The sequence below is a fragment of the Neolamprologus brichardi genome, chromosome 3, assembly GCF_056152115.1.
Source record: "Neolamprologus brichardi isolate AB-2024 chromosome 3, ASM5615211v1, whole genome shotgun sequence".
Lineage (NCBI taxonomy): Eukaryota > Metazoa > Chordata > Actinopteri > Cichliformes > Cichlidae > Neolamprologus > Neolamprologus brichardi.
The window spans coordinates 6,687,294-6,701,442 of record NC_142106.1 but is presented as its reverse complement, the minus strand read 5'-3'; the positions used below and the strand labels follow the sequence as shown (position 1 = coordinate 6,701,442).

Sequence of the window (14,149 nt, the reverse complement as noted above, 5' to 3'; positions counted from 1 at the left end):
ACCACTGCATCCCAGTGTGGTTTGCCACCAGTACTGCTCAGGAAAAAGCATCACTGCAGAGGGTCATCAACACAACACAGAGGATCATCTGCAGTGCGCTTCACTCCCTGGAGGAGCTGTACAGGTCCCACTGCCACAGGAAAGCCTGCAGCATCCTGAAGGACACATCCCACCCCACGCATCATCTGTTCCAGCTGTTACCCTCAGGAAGGCAGTACAGGACGATTAAAGCAAAGCCTAACAGACTGAGAAACAGCACATACACCAGGGCTGTTCATTAATGTACTGAGGGGATAAACCACTGTGAAAATACAACATTGTTAACTGTACAATATCTCTAAGGACTGAATCACTGTGTGATAACTGCATTTTCAGTTGTTCATTTTATATACATAGTTTATCTTGTCTATACTATATATTTTTATTTATTCTGTTTTTTTCTCTTAAAATTGTGCTTTTCTTTTACTTGAACCAGTTTGCACAGAATTTCATTTTAAAGCACAATGACAATAAAGACTCTGAGACAGATCTACTTCTTTATCCCCGACCTGTCTGGTGAGTTCCTCGGTCTTCATGATGCTGTTTGTTCACAAAAACAAACCACTAAGGCCGTCACAGAGCAGGTGTGTTTATAATGAGACTAAATCACACACAGGTGAGCTCTATGATCTAATTAGGTGACTTCTGAAGGCAACTGATTGCACTGGATCTTATTTGGAGGTATCAGAGTACAGGAGGCTGATATTGCACATTGGGAAATGGGAGAAAAGCCGAGCCGTTTATTAGCATATCGTCTTAAACAGAAAGACAGGATGAACCATATCCCAGGCATATGACAATCAGAAGGGGTTATTTCAACTTCTACTAGACATATAAATGATGGATTCAGGGCCTTTTACAACAATCTTTATTCTACACAAGGTCGTTTAGATGAACAGAAGTTTGAAGTATTCTTTACTGATTTAAATCTGACACAGCTTTCTATCACTGACCAGCAGATTATAGATGCTCCAATTAAAGTGGACGAGAATACCAATTAACAGTATGCCAATTGATAAAGCTCCGGGATTAGATGGGTTACCACTGGATTTCTATAGAGCATTTGGTGGACACTGACTGATGTCAGTGTCATGAAAACATGAATCCCATTCAACTGAAGATACGGGTCCTGCTAAGACATTGGCGGAAAAAGAACCCCCCTCTCTATGAAGAGTGGCTAATGGCGATGGCTAACTTGGAGTCTTACGAAAAAGTGACTTATGGTTTATTAGATAAATTGCATCAATATGATTGTATTTAGTCAGTTTACAAGCTGGCTTTCTGTAACTTGAAGAACAGAGAAGTAATGAGAGAGTGGTGGTAAGAGGATTGGTGTGTGAGGAAAGAATAGGATAACTTCCCTTTGTTTGTTTTTTAAATTGTTTATTTATGTATTTATTTTTCAGTTCTGTTATGAAATAATAAATTGTTGATGATAAAAAAAAGTACAGGGGGCTGAATACAAATGCTCGCCACACTCTTCAGATTTTTTAAAACCATGTATTAATACATACATGTATGTACGTATAACCATGCTTAAAATGGTGAAAGCAATATATCATTTTCATACAACTTCACAATTATGTGCTACTTTGTGTTGGTCTGTCACAGAAAATCTCACTGAAACATTTAAGTTTGTGGTTATAAAGTGATCAAATGTGTAAAGAGGTATGAATCCTTTTTCAAGACATTGTATTTACTCTCACTGGAATCTTTTGATAGTCGGTCCCACTGCATCACTTTTAGATCATGGACCTCAGTGCTATAGTAAGTGTGTTTATGTCAGCCGTGTGAACTTCCACTTGTTGTTTCATAAATGTCTGTATCCTGACCTCTTCTGGTTGTTTGGTAGTATTGCATTTTCTTTCTGACACCATGACTGACTTTAGTGTTTCTGGAAAGTAATTATAATTAGATGTGTTGAGCATGAGAAATTCAGTTATGAGCAGTGCATACCTGTTACTGTAGGAAGAATTATTCTTCAAATAATCAGCGTAAACATAAAATCAGTTTAATTAAACTGCAGTTTATTTACATGTCCATCACCTGGAGACCAGTGAGGATCTTTCATTCATTTTAATAAAAATTACTGAGATGGAAGAAATAAGAACTTCCACTTTTACTTTTCATGAAGTCAAAGACTTGATTTTAAAAAAGTGAATACAATTCCACATTAGCTTAGAGTTAAAGCGTATAAGTTGGTAAAATTTAAATACATTATTATGAAAACTGTAGCTCACAGGTGTCGAACTCCAGGCCTCGAGGGCCAAGGGCCGGTGTCCTGGAGGTTTTAGATGTGTCCTTGAACCAACACAGCTGATTTAAATGGCTAAATTACCTCCTCAACATGTCTTGAAGTTCTCCAGAAGCCTGGTAATGAACTAATCATGTCATTCAGGTGTGCTGACCCAGGGTGAGATCTAAAACCTGCAGGACACCGGCTCTAGAGGCCTGGAGTTCGACACCCCTGCTGTAGATTATTGGAATAAATGACAAAATACATTTTTGACAGTACGACAGACAGACAAAGTGTAAAAGTGTGAGGTTCAGTGAGTAATGTCTGACTCCTCTTCCTCACAGCTCGTCTGACTGTGAGTCCCAGCAGCTCTCAGCTGTTTGAAGGAGAGTTTGTGTCTCTGAGCTGTGAGGAGGACGACAGCTCTGCTGGATGGACTCTGAGGAGAAACACAAGAAAACAACACAGGACTCAGTGTGGAGAAGGGTGGGGAAAACCAGCTGGTTCGACTAATTCTTCCTGTAACATCAGCTACATCTTCACTTTGGACAGTGGAGTTTACTGGTGTGAGTCCAGAGAGGGTGCCATCAGTAACATGGTTAACCTGACAGTCACTGGTAAGCTGAGTGTGTGGAGTTAGTGTTGATGAAGCTGTGTGTAAATGGATGAAATGCTGTAGTTTGTCTCTGTGTTGAGGTGGATCAGTGATCCTGCAGAGTCCTGTCCTCCCTGTGATGGAGGGAGATGACGTCACTCTGCTCTGTAAAACAAACACCACCGGCTCCAACCTCCCAGCTGCTTTCCTTAAAGATGGTGTCTTCATTGGGAACCAGTCTACAGGTCACATGACCATCCAGCATGTTTCCAGGTCTGATGAAGGCCTCTACAAGTGTGACATCAGCGGTCATGGAGAGTCTCCATCCAGCTGGATCACTGTCACAGGTGAGGAGCTTCACTCTCATTTCAGCTTTTTTCATTCACACCTTCACCTAAACAGGTGTGATTCTCTCTGCAGGTAAACCTATGACTGCAAACCCGCCCACTTCAGGAGCTCCACACCCAAACTCGAGTCATCTTCACTCTGACTTTGCACTGATGCGCTACCTGCTGGTGTTCTGTCCGTACTTCATCTCCACTCTTCTTATGGTGTCTTTATATCGACAGAGAGCCACAGGTAACACTCAAACCTGTCAGTAAACAATCAAACTGTGGGTGATTGAATTAATTTGTTAATATTTCATATTAGAATAATATGATAACAATCATAATAACAAGAATCTGGATTTCCTTTCTGACCTCATGTCTTGCAGGAGCTCACCTGAACTGAGGATGATGATGCTAACAAAGAGCATCACTTATGAATTTCACCAACAACTCAGGAACTTGTTCACAAACAGCAAAAGCACACAGTTGTGTGTTTAAGCTGAGCGTGTGAGCACACAAATGCTCAGTGTCAGTGCACGCATCCACACAAATGATGAAGGCTCAGCTGTCCAACATACACCGACATACACCGATCAGGCATAACATCATGGGTGAAGGTAAAGGTGAAGTGAATAACACTGATTACCGCTTCATCATGGCACCTGTTAGTGTGAGGGCTACATCAGGGAGTACGTGAATAGTTAGTCTTTAAGTTGATGTAGAGGAAAAATTCAAGTGTAGGGATTTAAACGAGTTTGAAAAGGGCTGAACTGTGAGGCTAGATGACTGAGTGAGGACATCTGAAAAACTGCAGGACTCGTAGGGTGTTCCTGGTGTGCTGTGGTCAGTCTTTATCAAAAGTGGTCAAAGGAAACAACAGAAAGAACCAAAGACGGGGTCATGGGTGGCCAAGGCTCATTGATACACGTAGGGAGTGAAGGCTGGCTCTGTGGTCCAAACCTTAGCTGACTTAGCTGCTGTAGCTCAGGTTGCTGAAATAAATAGTCCTGGTTCTGATAGAAAGTAAACAGAAGATTGTATTGAGTATTGGTCTGCTGGGAAACAGTATTCCCTGATGGCTGTGACTGCCATCGGCAGGATAATGCATCTTGCTATGAAGCACAGATGGTTCAGGAACTGTTTGAGGAGCAAAACAACAAGTCTGAGGTGGTCTCCAAATTCCCCAGATCTCAACCCACACAAGCATCTGTGGGACGTGCTGGACAAACAAGTCTGATCCACTGACGTCCAACCTCCCAGCTGAGAGGACTTATGGGATCTGTTGTTAACACACTGCCTGTGTGGAGTCCATATCTCGATGAATGGGCTGTTTTGGCAGCAAAGAGGAGGGTAAACACAATATTAGGCTGGAGCTCATACTGTTATGCCTGGTCAGTGTATATCATCAAATGAAATAATGAGAACAACCAGTTATTTAGCTTTTCAAAAAACAGCAATCTATGCAGATAAGCTAAATTGTATCTCTGGTTAATGTGAACAGATGAGGACCCAAAACTGATCTCTGGGGAACTCCTCAGAGTGGCCGGGCACCACACAAAGATATTCAGAGCAAGTTAAGGTGAAAACATCTTCAGACGGAAGACTCCTAAACTAGACTGAAAGCTTTGTAGCAGATCCACAGAGAGTGAGACAGCCAGCACGCTGTTATCACGTCACTCACATTCAAACTACCTCCATAAACCAGCTTTAAATCCCCCTTAAACGGCAGGTTTACTGGTATACAACAGCACTGGTTTAACCTTTGGAAACAAAATTATTAAAGATTGCTGAATTCACATTTTATTCTGCATGTTTGCTTTCTTTATGGAACCAGCAGGAGCAACAAAAAGCTCCAGAAAAACTCAAACTGGATTAAACTGTGATTCCAAAAGGAAACAGCCAAAGAAGAAGAAATCTGAGCTCTGTGTTTTCTTCTGTTTTTGGTAGAACTGGGCTAAAGACCTGTCTTTAATATTTACATTTGTTAGTAAGAACATGAAAGGAACAATTATGATGGGAAAACCAGAAACGAATAGAAAGATTTCTTTCTTCTGTTATTTGTTCTTTTTTTTTCTTTGTGTCTTTTAAATGTTTGTGACTTTGAGAGTTTGGAGAACCTGAGGGGTACCCTGAGGCTTACCCTGCTAAGGGGTATTTAAAGATGAATAAAAAATGACTAAACCAAATACAAACAGCTAACAGGACATGTGCATTCTAGATTTATTATTCACTACTATTTTATTTCTTGGAAACTTTCTCGTGTAATTTTTAAACTAAAATCTGAGTCGCTGTCCAAATACATCATTTTACTTGTTTGGGTCTCTCTCTTTTCTAAACATAATGCTTTTGAAACCTGCTAGTGAGAATGCATAATGTTTATATTCTTTCTACCCCTAATTCCTGTCATTTGAAGTCCTGCCGTTAATTAATTCTTCGATCTTAAATATGATCAACCTATCTCTAATAATCAGCTATGTACCACAGGCCTTCAAGGTGGCTGCAGTTAAACCTTTATTCAAAAAGCATCTCTAGACCCAGCAGTCTTAGCTAATTATAGGCCAATCTCCAACCTTCCTTTATATCAAACATCCTTGAAAGAGTAGTTGTCAAACAGCTAACAGATCATCTGCAGAGGAATGGTTTATTTGAAGAGTTTCAGTCAGGTTTCAGAGTTCATCACAGCACAGAAACAGCTTTAGTGAAGGTTACAAATGATCTTCTTATGGCCTCTGACAGTGGACTCATCTCTGTGCTTGTCCTTCTTGACCTTAGTGCAGCATTCGATACTGTTGACCATAATATCCTGTTAGAGCGATTAGAACATGCTGTAGGTATTACAGGTACTGCACTGCAGTGGTTTGTATCATATCTATCTAATAGACTCCAATTTGTGCATGTAAATGGAGAGTCCTCTTCACACACTGAGGTTAATTATGGAGTTCCACAGGGTTCAGTGCTAGGACCAATTCTGTTTACATTATACATGCTTCCCCTAGGCAGCATCATTAGAAGACATAGCATACATTTACACTGCTATGCTGATGACACCCAGCTCTATCTGTCCATGAAGCCAGGTAACACACACCAATTAGTTAAACTGCAGGAATGTCTTAAAGACATAAAGACTTGGATGGCCGCTAACGTTCTGCTTCTTAATTCAGATCAAACTGAGGTTATTGTACTCGGCGCTGAAAAGCTTAGAACTATGGTATCTAACCAGATTCTTACTCTGGATGGCATTACCTTGGCCTCCAGTAACACTGTGAGGAACCTTGGAGTCATTTTTGACTAGGACATGTCCTTCAACGTACATATTAAACAAATATGTAAGACTGCGTTCTTCCATTTGCGCAACATCTCTAAAATTAGAAATATCCTGTCTCAGAGTGACGCTGAAAAACTAGTTCAGTGGGCAGCCACTAAGCAGGCGCCCAGGGAGTAGGGACGGTACCTTGCTCAGGGGTACCTCAGGGTAGCCGTTCAGTGGATTGGAACCCCGACCTTCCAATCATGGTGCAACCACTCTACCTACTGAGCTATCTCTGCCTAAAGCATATTGTTAAGTCCTTAGTTATGCTGCAATAGACGAAGGCTGCCGGGATTCCCATGATGCATTGAGTTTTTTCTTTTCCAGTCACCTTTCTCACTCACTATGTGTTAATAGACCTCTCTGCATTGAATCATCCATCCATCCATTCGCTTCCACTTATCCTTTTCAAGTCGCGGGGGCGCTGGAGCCTATCCCAGCTGTCATAGGGCGAAAGGCGGGGTACACCCTGGACAGGTCGCCAGTCTGTCGCAGGGCCAACACACAGGGACAGACAACCATTCACACTCACCTTCACACCTAGTGGCAATTTGGATTATCCAATTAACCTATCACCACCTATTCTTCCTGTTAAAAGGGAGTTTTTCCTTTCCACTGTTGCCAAAGTGCTTGCTCATAGGGGGTCATATGATTGTTCATATGATTCTCTGTGTCTATTATTATAGGATATACTGTACAATATAAACAGCCTTGAGGGGACTTATGTTGTGATTTGGCGCTATATAAATAAAATTGAATTGAATTCATTTGCCCAGTAAAATCTCTTGGCGATCACATAAAGCATTAAATCGCTGATTACCCAAAGAGAGGATGCTGCTCACTTCAAAATTAACAAGCTATTATTTGCTGTATTCTCACAAGAGCTCAACATCAGACATCCCTGCAGAGATCTTTCTGAGACATAGATGAAAGTGTTTGGACGTGTCCTGACAGTGGACTCATCTCTGTGCTTGTCCAAAAGACCTCAGTGCAGAATTCAATACTGTCGACCATAATATTCTATTAAAGCACGCTGTAGGTATTACAGGAACTGCACTGCAGTGGTTTGCATCATATCCATCTAATAGACTCCAATTTGTTGATGTAAATAGAGAGTCCTCTTCAAATCCAGGTGTATCCAGGTGTAAAACTTTGTTAACATCAAAGTAACTTTACAAAGTCTGCAACATCTGCAACTCAAGCTGCCTCAAAACAAAGTTTTATTGATGCAACATCAACACAGTAATGATGTAGGTCTGAACAATGTGCCTAAAACAACTCGTACCCATGTTTCAAAGAAACGTTCACATCAAGTGTCATATAATGAAAACCTCAAGAAAATGTTTTTGTTTTTGCCACAACAAAACTCAGATAGTAATAAACATAAAATATTCTTAGAAAGACAAAAACTTCTTAGTTTAAAATAAATTTTTCAGTTCACACTTTGGAAAGCTGTAGTTAAGTAATTATAGATCAATGTATAACAATATTTATAGAACTATATTACATGAATTGGAAGGACGTGTTTCTTTATATAAAACAGAGATAGGAATGAGGAAGAATTCACTTCCTTTTCCTCTTTTTTGAATCTAAAATCCTTAAAAATGTTGTTTGGACTTTTCTACTTTTTTTGTTTTGGAAAACGTGTTAAAATAATTAAAGAGAAAAAAAAAATGGCATCCAATGGTTAAAATCTCGTATCAAAATAAATAAATACATAAAACAACACACTAAAATAGAAACCAAGAATTGAAATGGCTGTTTTAAATAACAGAACATAAATTAATAAAAATGTTTTTGGGTTTTTTTAAACCATGCCAATGCTAGGAATTTTTTTTTTAATGAAAAAAAACACCCAACAACAAAAACATTTTTAAAACAGGCAAACAAGAAAGACAAAGTATGTTGACATCACAACTGCTCAATGAAGGTTTGTTTACAGCGTTTTTACACTTTCAGATTGTATCTTCAGTGAGAGTACAGCAGTGACTGACACAGCTTTCTATCACTGACCAGCAGATTATAGATGCTCCAATTAAAGTGGACGAGAATACCAATTAACAGTATGCCAATTGATAAAGCTCCGGGATTAGATGGGTTACCACTGGATTTCTATAGAGCATTTTTTCCGCAAAGTGCACATTATTGCTGTTTCTTTCGGTGGATCCTTTTATGATAATTAAATGCGCCACAAGAAGTGAAGACCTTCCCGCACTGCTCGCAGGAGAAAAGCATTTCTTTTGTGTGGATGTTCTTGTGGACCTTTAAATAATATAGTCGAGAGAAACTCCTTCCACACTCCTCACAGCTGTACGGTCTCGTTCCAGTGTGGATGCGTTCATGTTCTGTGCGGGGACCCTGTGAACTAAAAGTCTTGTCGCAGTGTCTGCACTGGTATGGTTTTTCTCCAGTGTGAATACGTGTGTGGATTCTCAGGTATTGCCTCAAGGTGAATGTTTTCCCACACTGGTCACATCTGTGTGATTTCTCTCCAGTGTGCATAACAACATGCCTTCTAAGGTTAGATGATGAAGAGAAAACTTTACCACACTGCTCACAGGAGAAAATCATTTCTTTTGTGTGGATGTTCTTGTGGACCTTTAAATAATATAGTCGAGAGAAACTCCTTCCACACTCCTCACAGCTGAACGGTTTCACCCCAGTGTGGATGCGCTCGTGACAGACAAGACTGGAAAGCCGTGAAAAACTTTTCCCGCACTCACCGCAGCTGTAGGGTTTTTCTCCTGTGTGAACCCTCTGATGACTCTTTAATTCTCCTCGGGTCACAAACCCTTTGTCACACTGCTGACAATGGTGCGGTCTCTCTCCAGTGTGATACCGTTGAATGTGAGTCGATAAGTTTCCCAATGAGATAAATTCACTGCCGCACTCCTCACACATATGTGATTTCTCGACACTGTGCATTTTCTTATGAACATTTAGCGTTCTTACTGTTTTGTATGTTTTCTCACACTGATCACAGCTGTACAGTCTTTCTTCAGTGTGACTTTTTTGATGACTTCTGAGTTGCTTCAGGTTGTGGAAAGCCTTCTCACATTGCTGACATCTGTGTTTTTTCTGCATTTCTTTGCCCATCTTGTCCTAATTCAACAGAAAAAGACAAACAGATTATAACTCAGGTACTGGCAACATGGTGACACTTCCAGTCGTCAGGTTTATCAAAATAACTCTCATGAGACTTGTTCAACAGTACATTCACCATGAGCTAAATCAGATGTGAATCTGTGTCAGTGCACATCAAAACATTTATATAAAAAGAAAATGACACAATTACAATTTATTCACAAGCTACAGTCTGATGAACAAAGTGCAGGTAATGGCAACTAAATATGGAACTATCACTTATACTTATGGTTTAGAGAGTATAAGCCATATACTCTCTATTTAATGTCTTAAATATTAAGGTTTCTCCTTAATTTCTCCTTAATATTTAAGACATTTAAAATGCTCGACTGTGTTTGATCATATACAGTTTAAAAATGTGTAAGTATGTCCAAATGAAATGCTGTCAGAAAAAGTCATCTATGTTTTATTATTCCCAAAAACACTCTTTTCCAAAATGGCACCCTTCAGCTGACTGCTCTTTGGAAATCACATTGTTGTGCAAAATACGATTTTATGCTGTGAAACTGTTTCTCTGACATTTTTCATAGATTCAACTGAAAATGTCCAGATGAACAGAATCAACCTTTTAGGATTTACTTACCTGGATGATTAAGCACGCATCAAGACGTTATTTTATTAGATTTTTTAAATGTTAGCAGCACAAACAAAAACTTTTGCAGCACAAACGTTTGACATCAATTTTGTTTGATTCCATTAATGTGGGGGGGCTGGTTGACCTCTGTTGACCTCTAGAAATTTTTGTTAATATCTTTAAAATGATAGCAGCACAAATGACGATTTTTGCAGCACAAACCAGCACAAAAGTAGCACAAACATTTGATACCACTTTTGTTGGATTTGAAGAAGGTGGGGGGGCAACTTCACTCACATGGAGTGTGAAAGCGAGGACAACCACACTAAAAAACAAGTTTCTATCCACGGGCCATCAGGCTACTGAATCACTGACTATGTCCAACTGTTTCTCCATAACTGTAAATTTGCAATGTTTGTACATATCTCTACATGTACACCTTAATATTGCATATTCTGTATATATTATCACTGTGACAGTGTTGCAACTACTTGCACTTTAAATTATGTTTACACTCACACATAAGCTACAAGATCTAAGAAGCACCGTTTTACTTATTATTACTTTCTTTTAGTTGTGTGAAGGGAACCTCTAAAGTAAGAATTTCATTGCTCTGAGTAACAATTTGTGTTTTGCAGACAATAAACTTCTCAAATCTTGAATGTATACAGTGCTGCAGAACTGTGCGATTATTTCTAAGCACCTTTTTGAGTGAAGCCATCCTGCTGCCTCTGTTCCCTCAGTGGTCCAGACCTCTGCCAACCTTCCTCACCTTCTCAGATACGTCACCTCCACCTGTGAGCTGTGAAATAAGATTTAGATGCTGGATTATTTATTCCTACAGTTCTTAGACGGTTACACCATTTTTGTACATCATCAAGTTAACATGTGACTGAAGTAGGGCTGTTCGATATAACGATATATATCTGATGACGATATAAAAACGTCCATCGTTTCATTTTACGCTATCGTTTGTTTCGTGGTGTCGCAAAATAAACTGTTTACGGCAATTTTTTAACCGTTTTGATGGTCACTGTAGTTACTATTAATTTCTTAAAGTTCTCTCTTTCTCTTATATTTAATATAACCACACTACGGACGGACAAGCGCCTGTTTTTATGCGTTGTCGTTAGCAACAACGACGGTAACAGCAGCGCGTGTCCGCTTGTTTATGTTCCACATAAACCTTTCACAATAAAGCTCAAGATCCTGTTGAGACTTTTCAAAATAAACTGAATCACGTGAAAGAGCAGATTATTTACGGATGAGAAGTAAAAAAGACGCCAGGTGCTAAAAAAAAAAATCAACCTTAGACTCAAACGTTAGAACAGGCTTTTCCCCGCAGCACGCTGTGTAATAAATACTCACAAAGAAAACGGCGCTGTTACAACTTATGTCTAAAAATGTATCGTTTCATGCATCGGTTAAAACACTCGACTCCAGCTACATGACGCGCAGCTGGAAACACTTCATGCAAGTCGAGCTGCCCGAGATTCACAGAATTTACAGAAAATGTTACATTTTTGTGATTTATATCGTTATCGGACGATAGAATTCTGATATCGGGATATGAGATTTTGGTCATATCGCACAGCCCTAGACTGAAGTGCAAAGTTTCAACTGTTATTTAGGGCGTTTAACTAAACCAGGGGTCGGCAACCTGCAGCTCTTTAGTCCTTATACTGCGGCTCCGCGTGGTTTGGGAAAATAAATGACAAGTATTTAGCTGAAGTGTATTTTATTTATGTTAGTTCTTACTTACTTCTAAATTGGAAGATTATTGTGATATTGAAATAGAAAAATAAAATTATATTTTATTATTTTTTCATCGCTCAAAATAAAAGTCACACTCGCGGAAGCCAGTATACCCGCCGAAACGCCGTGCCTTTATCGAGACTTTCAAACCCAGGTAGGCCGATTATGGATCTTCGGATCCAAATTATGTCAGCAGCTGTTCTCCACCGTGACCTATGTTAAAACAAACGCCGCTCACGCCTCACAGACGACAGCTTACAGTCCTGCGTAAAGATGAAAGGGACTTCGTACAGCCCCGATTTGCAGACGCGGTGCACAGAGGTTCAGGAGCAGAAGTCCCGTTGTAAACATACCACGGCAGACCCGACGATGTTTCCATCAACATGCTTTTGTTCTATTTCTTTAAGAGTTCAAAATGTGTTAATCACATAAATAAAATGTCATTTTTTTCTCTGTAGCACTTCATGGATTTCATAAGCAACACACCTTAGTTGTTCACACAAAGCATAAAGGTAAAAAACAATATATACAGTGTTATCTTCATTTTAGAGTATTTGCGGCTGCCAGTGTTTTCTTTTGCGTGGAAACCGGGTCCAAATGGCTCTTTGTGTGTTAAAGGTTGCTGACCCCTGAACTAAACTGTGTCATGAGGCGTCTCTCATTTTCAGAGGCTCAGAAGTCACTGGATAACTGCAGCAGGCTAATGTTGAGGCGAGGCCTGTTCACCTGGTATGTCGTGATACAGGAAGCAGGTAAAAAAAAGTGTTTTTTTGAAGCAGGTAAAAAAAACCTCTGGAGTTGATTTCAAGTGTTGTACTTGTAGCTGTTCACTGTGATTTTAAACACTCAAACATTTTCACACCCACAGGTCATTTATTCTGAAACGAATCAGCCGATGAGTCAGTGAAGTTGTAGCCTTGTTAGGGAAACCACAGCCTGTAAGCAGTTAACTGCAGCCAACATCTAAGAGGAGGACCTCTGTCAGATTATTACACTGTTTTATGCTACATTATACCTCTGATTAGATATTGTGAAATCACTAGAGTGTTATGTTACCTTATAATTTTGATTTAGAAATTGTGAAATTATTACACTGATTTATATCACACTACGCTGCTGATTTATCAAGAAATATTGTACGTAAGAACATACTGCACGAGAGATTCTCCCTCATCTCACACAGGAGGAGCAAAACAGGGAGCCAAGGTTATAACTTAGACTCTTGGGGGAAAGAAGGTGAAGGTTCATGTTTTTATGACCAAGGTGGGGGTTGAAGTTATAAGAATGAGTGAAACTGTCGGACATTTTGAGATCTGCAAGACGCCCTCTCTGCACATCTCCTGTCCAGACGATTGTAATGCTCGAAGTGTTTGTATGAAATAAAGAGATTCTTGATTCAGCATTAAACACCGAGTGTTGTCCTTCCTGCGGCTCGAGGATCAAAGAACAGCACACCTCCCTTAGCAGCTCACAGTTTATAGCACAGTGTGCGTCTATCTGACCGGTTCAAACTGGTGTGGAGAAGCTGCTTGTTTGCACTGAGCTAAGAGCTAACCGTCAAACTGTCAGAAAGTGCGCTGTGTGGAGACCTGACACAGACTCAGACTGCAGACACATCTCTCTGTGATCCTAGTTTGAGTTTACAGAGGTCAGAGTTACAGCCTGCAAGGTCAGCAGGTAAACACCAGCTAATGTTCCCGCTCCTTTAAGGGTCAGAGGTCACAGCAACCCACGCGCGCACTCGTTTTCATATCTTAGTGAGGACATCTCGTTGACATAATGCTAACTGTAACCCTGACACTAAAACCGCATTTTGAGCCTCAAAAATAACTTCAAAATCGTGCGGACAGACACTTTGTCCCCGTTACTGACTGTTGGTCCCCACAAGTATGGTAGCGGGACAATTTTCTGTCCCCCCGGAGCGTTTTTTCCTTACAAACGCGGCACTATTTAACGCGAGTTTTTTTCTTCCACCAGGGAAATTAAAAAAAAGAAAAGAAAAAAAACACGTTTACCGTCTGAGCTCAGTTTGTGTCGACTGTGCAGTGCGTGCGTGCCCGTTACACGAGGAATGGGGGCGTGTGCGTGCTACCTACCTCCGGCTCAGCACGAGGATGCGAGGCTGCTCCGGTTTCTCAGAACAACGGTAAAGTCGATGTGCAGTGTATCC

The 14,149-nt window shown here is 40.2% G+C and overlaps 2 protein-coding genes across 2 annotated transcripts; one reads left to right on the top strand and one right to left on the bottom strand.

Annotated features, from left to right (window-relative positions):
- Positions 1-1,709: 1,709 nt before the first annotated feature.
- Positions 1,710-3,472, top strand: LOC148103299 (Fc receptor-like protein 1). Its single transcript, XM_087838089.1, has 4 exons — positions 1,710-1,806; positions 2,620-2,892; positions 2,972-3,217; positions 3,291-3,472. Exons 1-4 carry the CDS (start codon positions 1,710-1,712, stop codon positions 3,470-3,472), a joined length of 798 nt encoding a protein of 265 aa, XP_087694215.1.
- A 5,161-nt stretch (positions 3,473-8,633) lies between these two features.
- On the bottom strand, positions 8,634-14,149 carry LOC102794500 (uncharacterized). The gene is made up of 3 exons (XM_087832028.1): positions 14,076-14,149; positions 10,928-11,026; positions 8,634-9,608 (listed from the first exon to the last, which is right to left on the bottom strand). The coding sequence occupies exons 2-3, from the start codon at positions 10,943-10,945 to the stop codon at positions 8,649-8,651; spliced, it is 978 nt and encodes a 325-aa protein (XP_087688154.1). The 5' UTR covers positions 10,946-11,026; positions 14,076-14,149; the 3' UTR covers positions 8,634-8,648.

Excerpts from the sequence above, each read along its gene's own strand:
- LOC148103299 (XM_087838089.1), top strand. The coding sequence starts at position 1,710 with ATGAATCCTTTTTCAAGACATTGTATTTACTCTCACTGGAATCTTTTG. Across the intron at positions 1,807-2,619 it reads TCATGGACCTCAGTGCTATA|CTCGTCTGACTGTGAGTCCC; the intron begins GTAAGTGTGTTT and ends TCTTCCTCACAG. Across the intron at positions 3,218-3,290 it reads CAGCTGGATCACTGTCACAG|GTAAACCTATGACTGCAAAC; the intron begins GTGAGGAGCTTC and ends TTCTCTCTGCAG.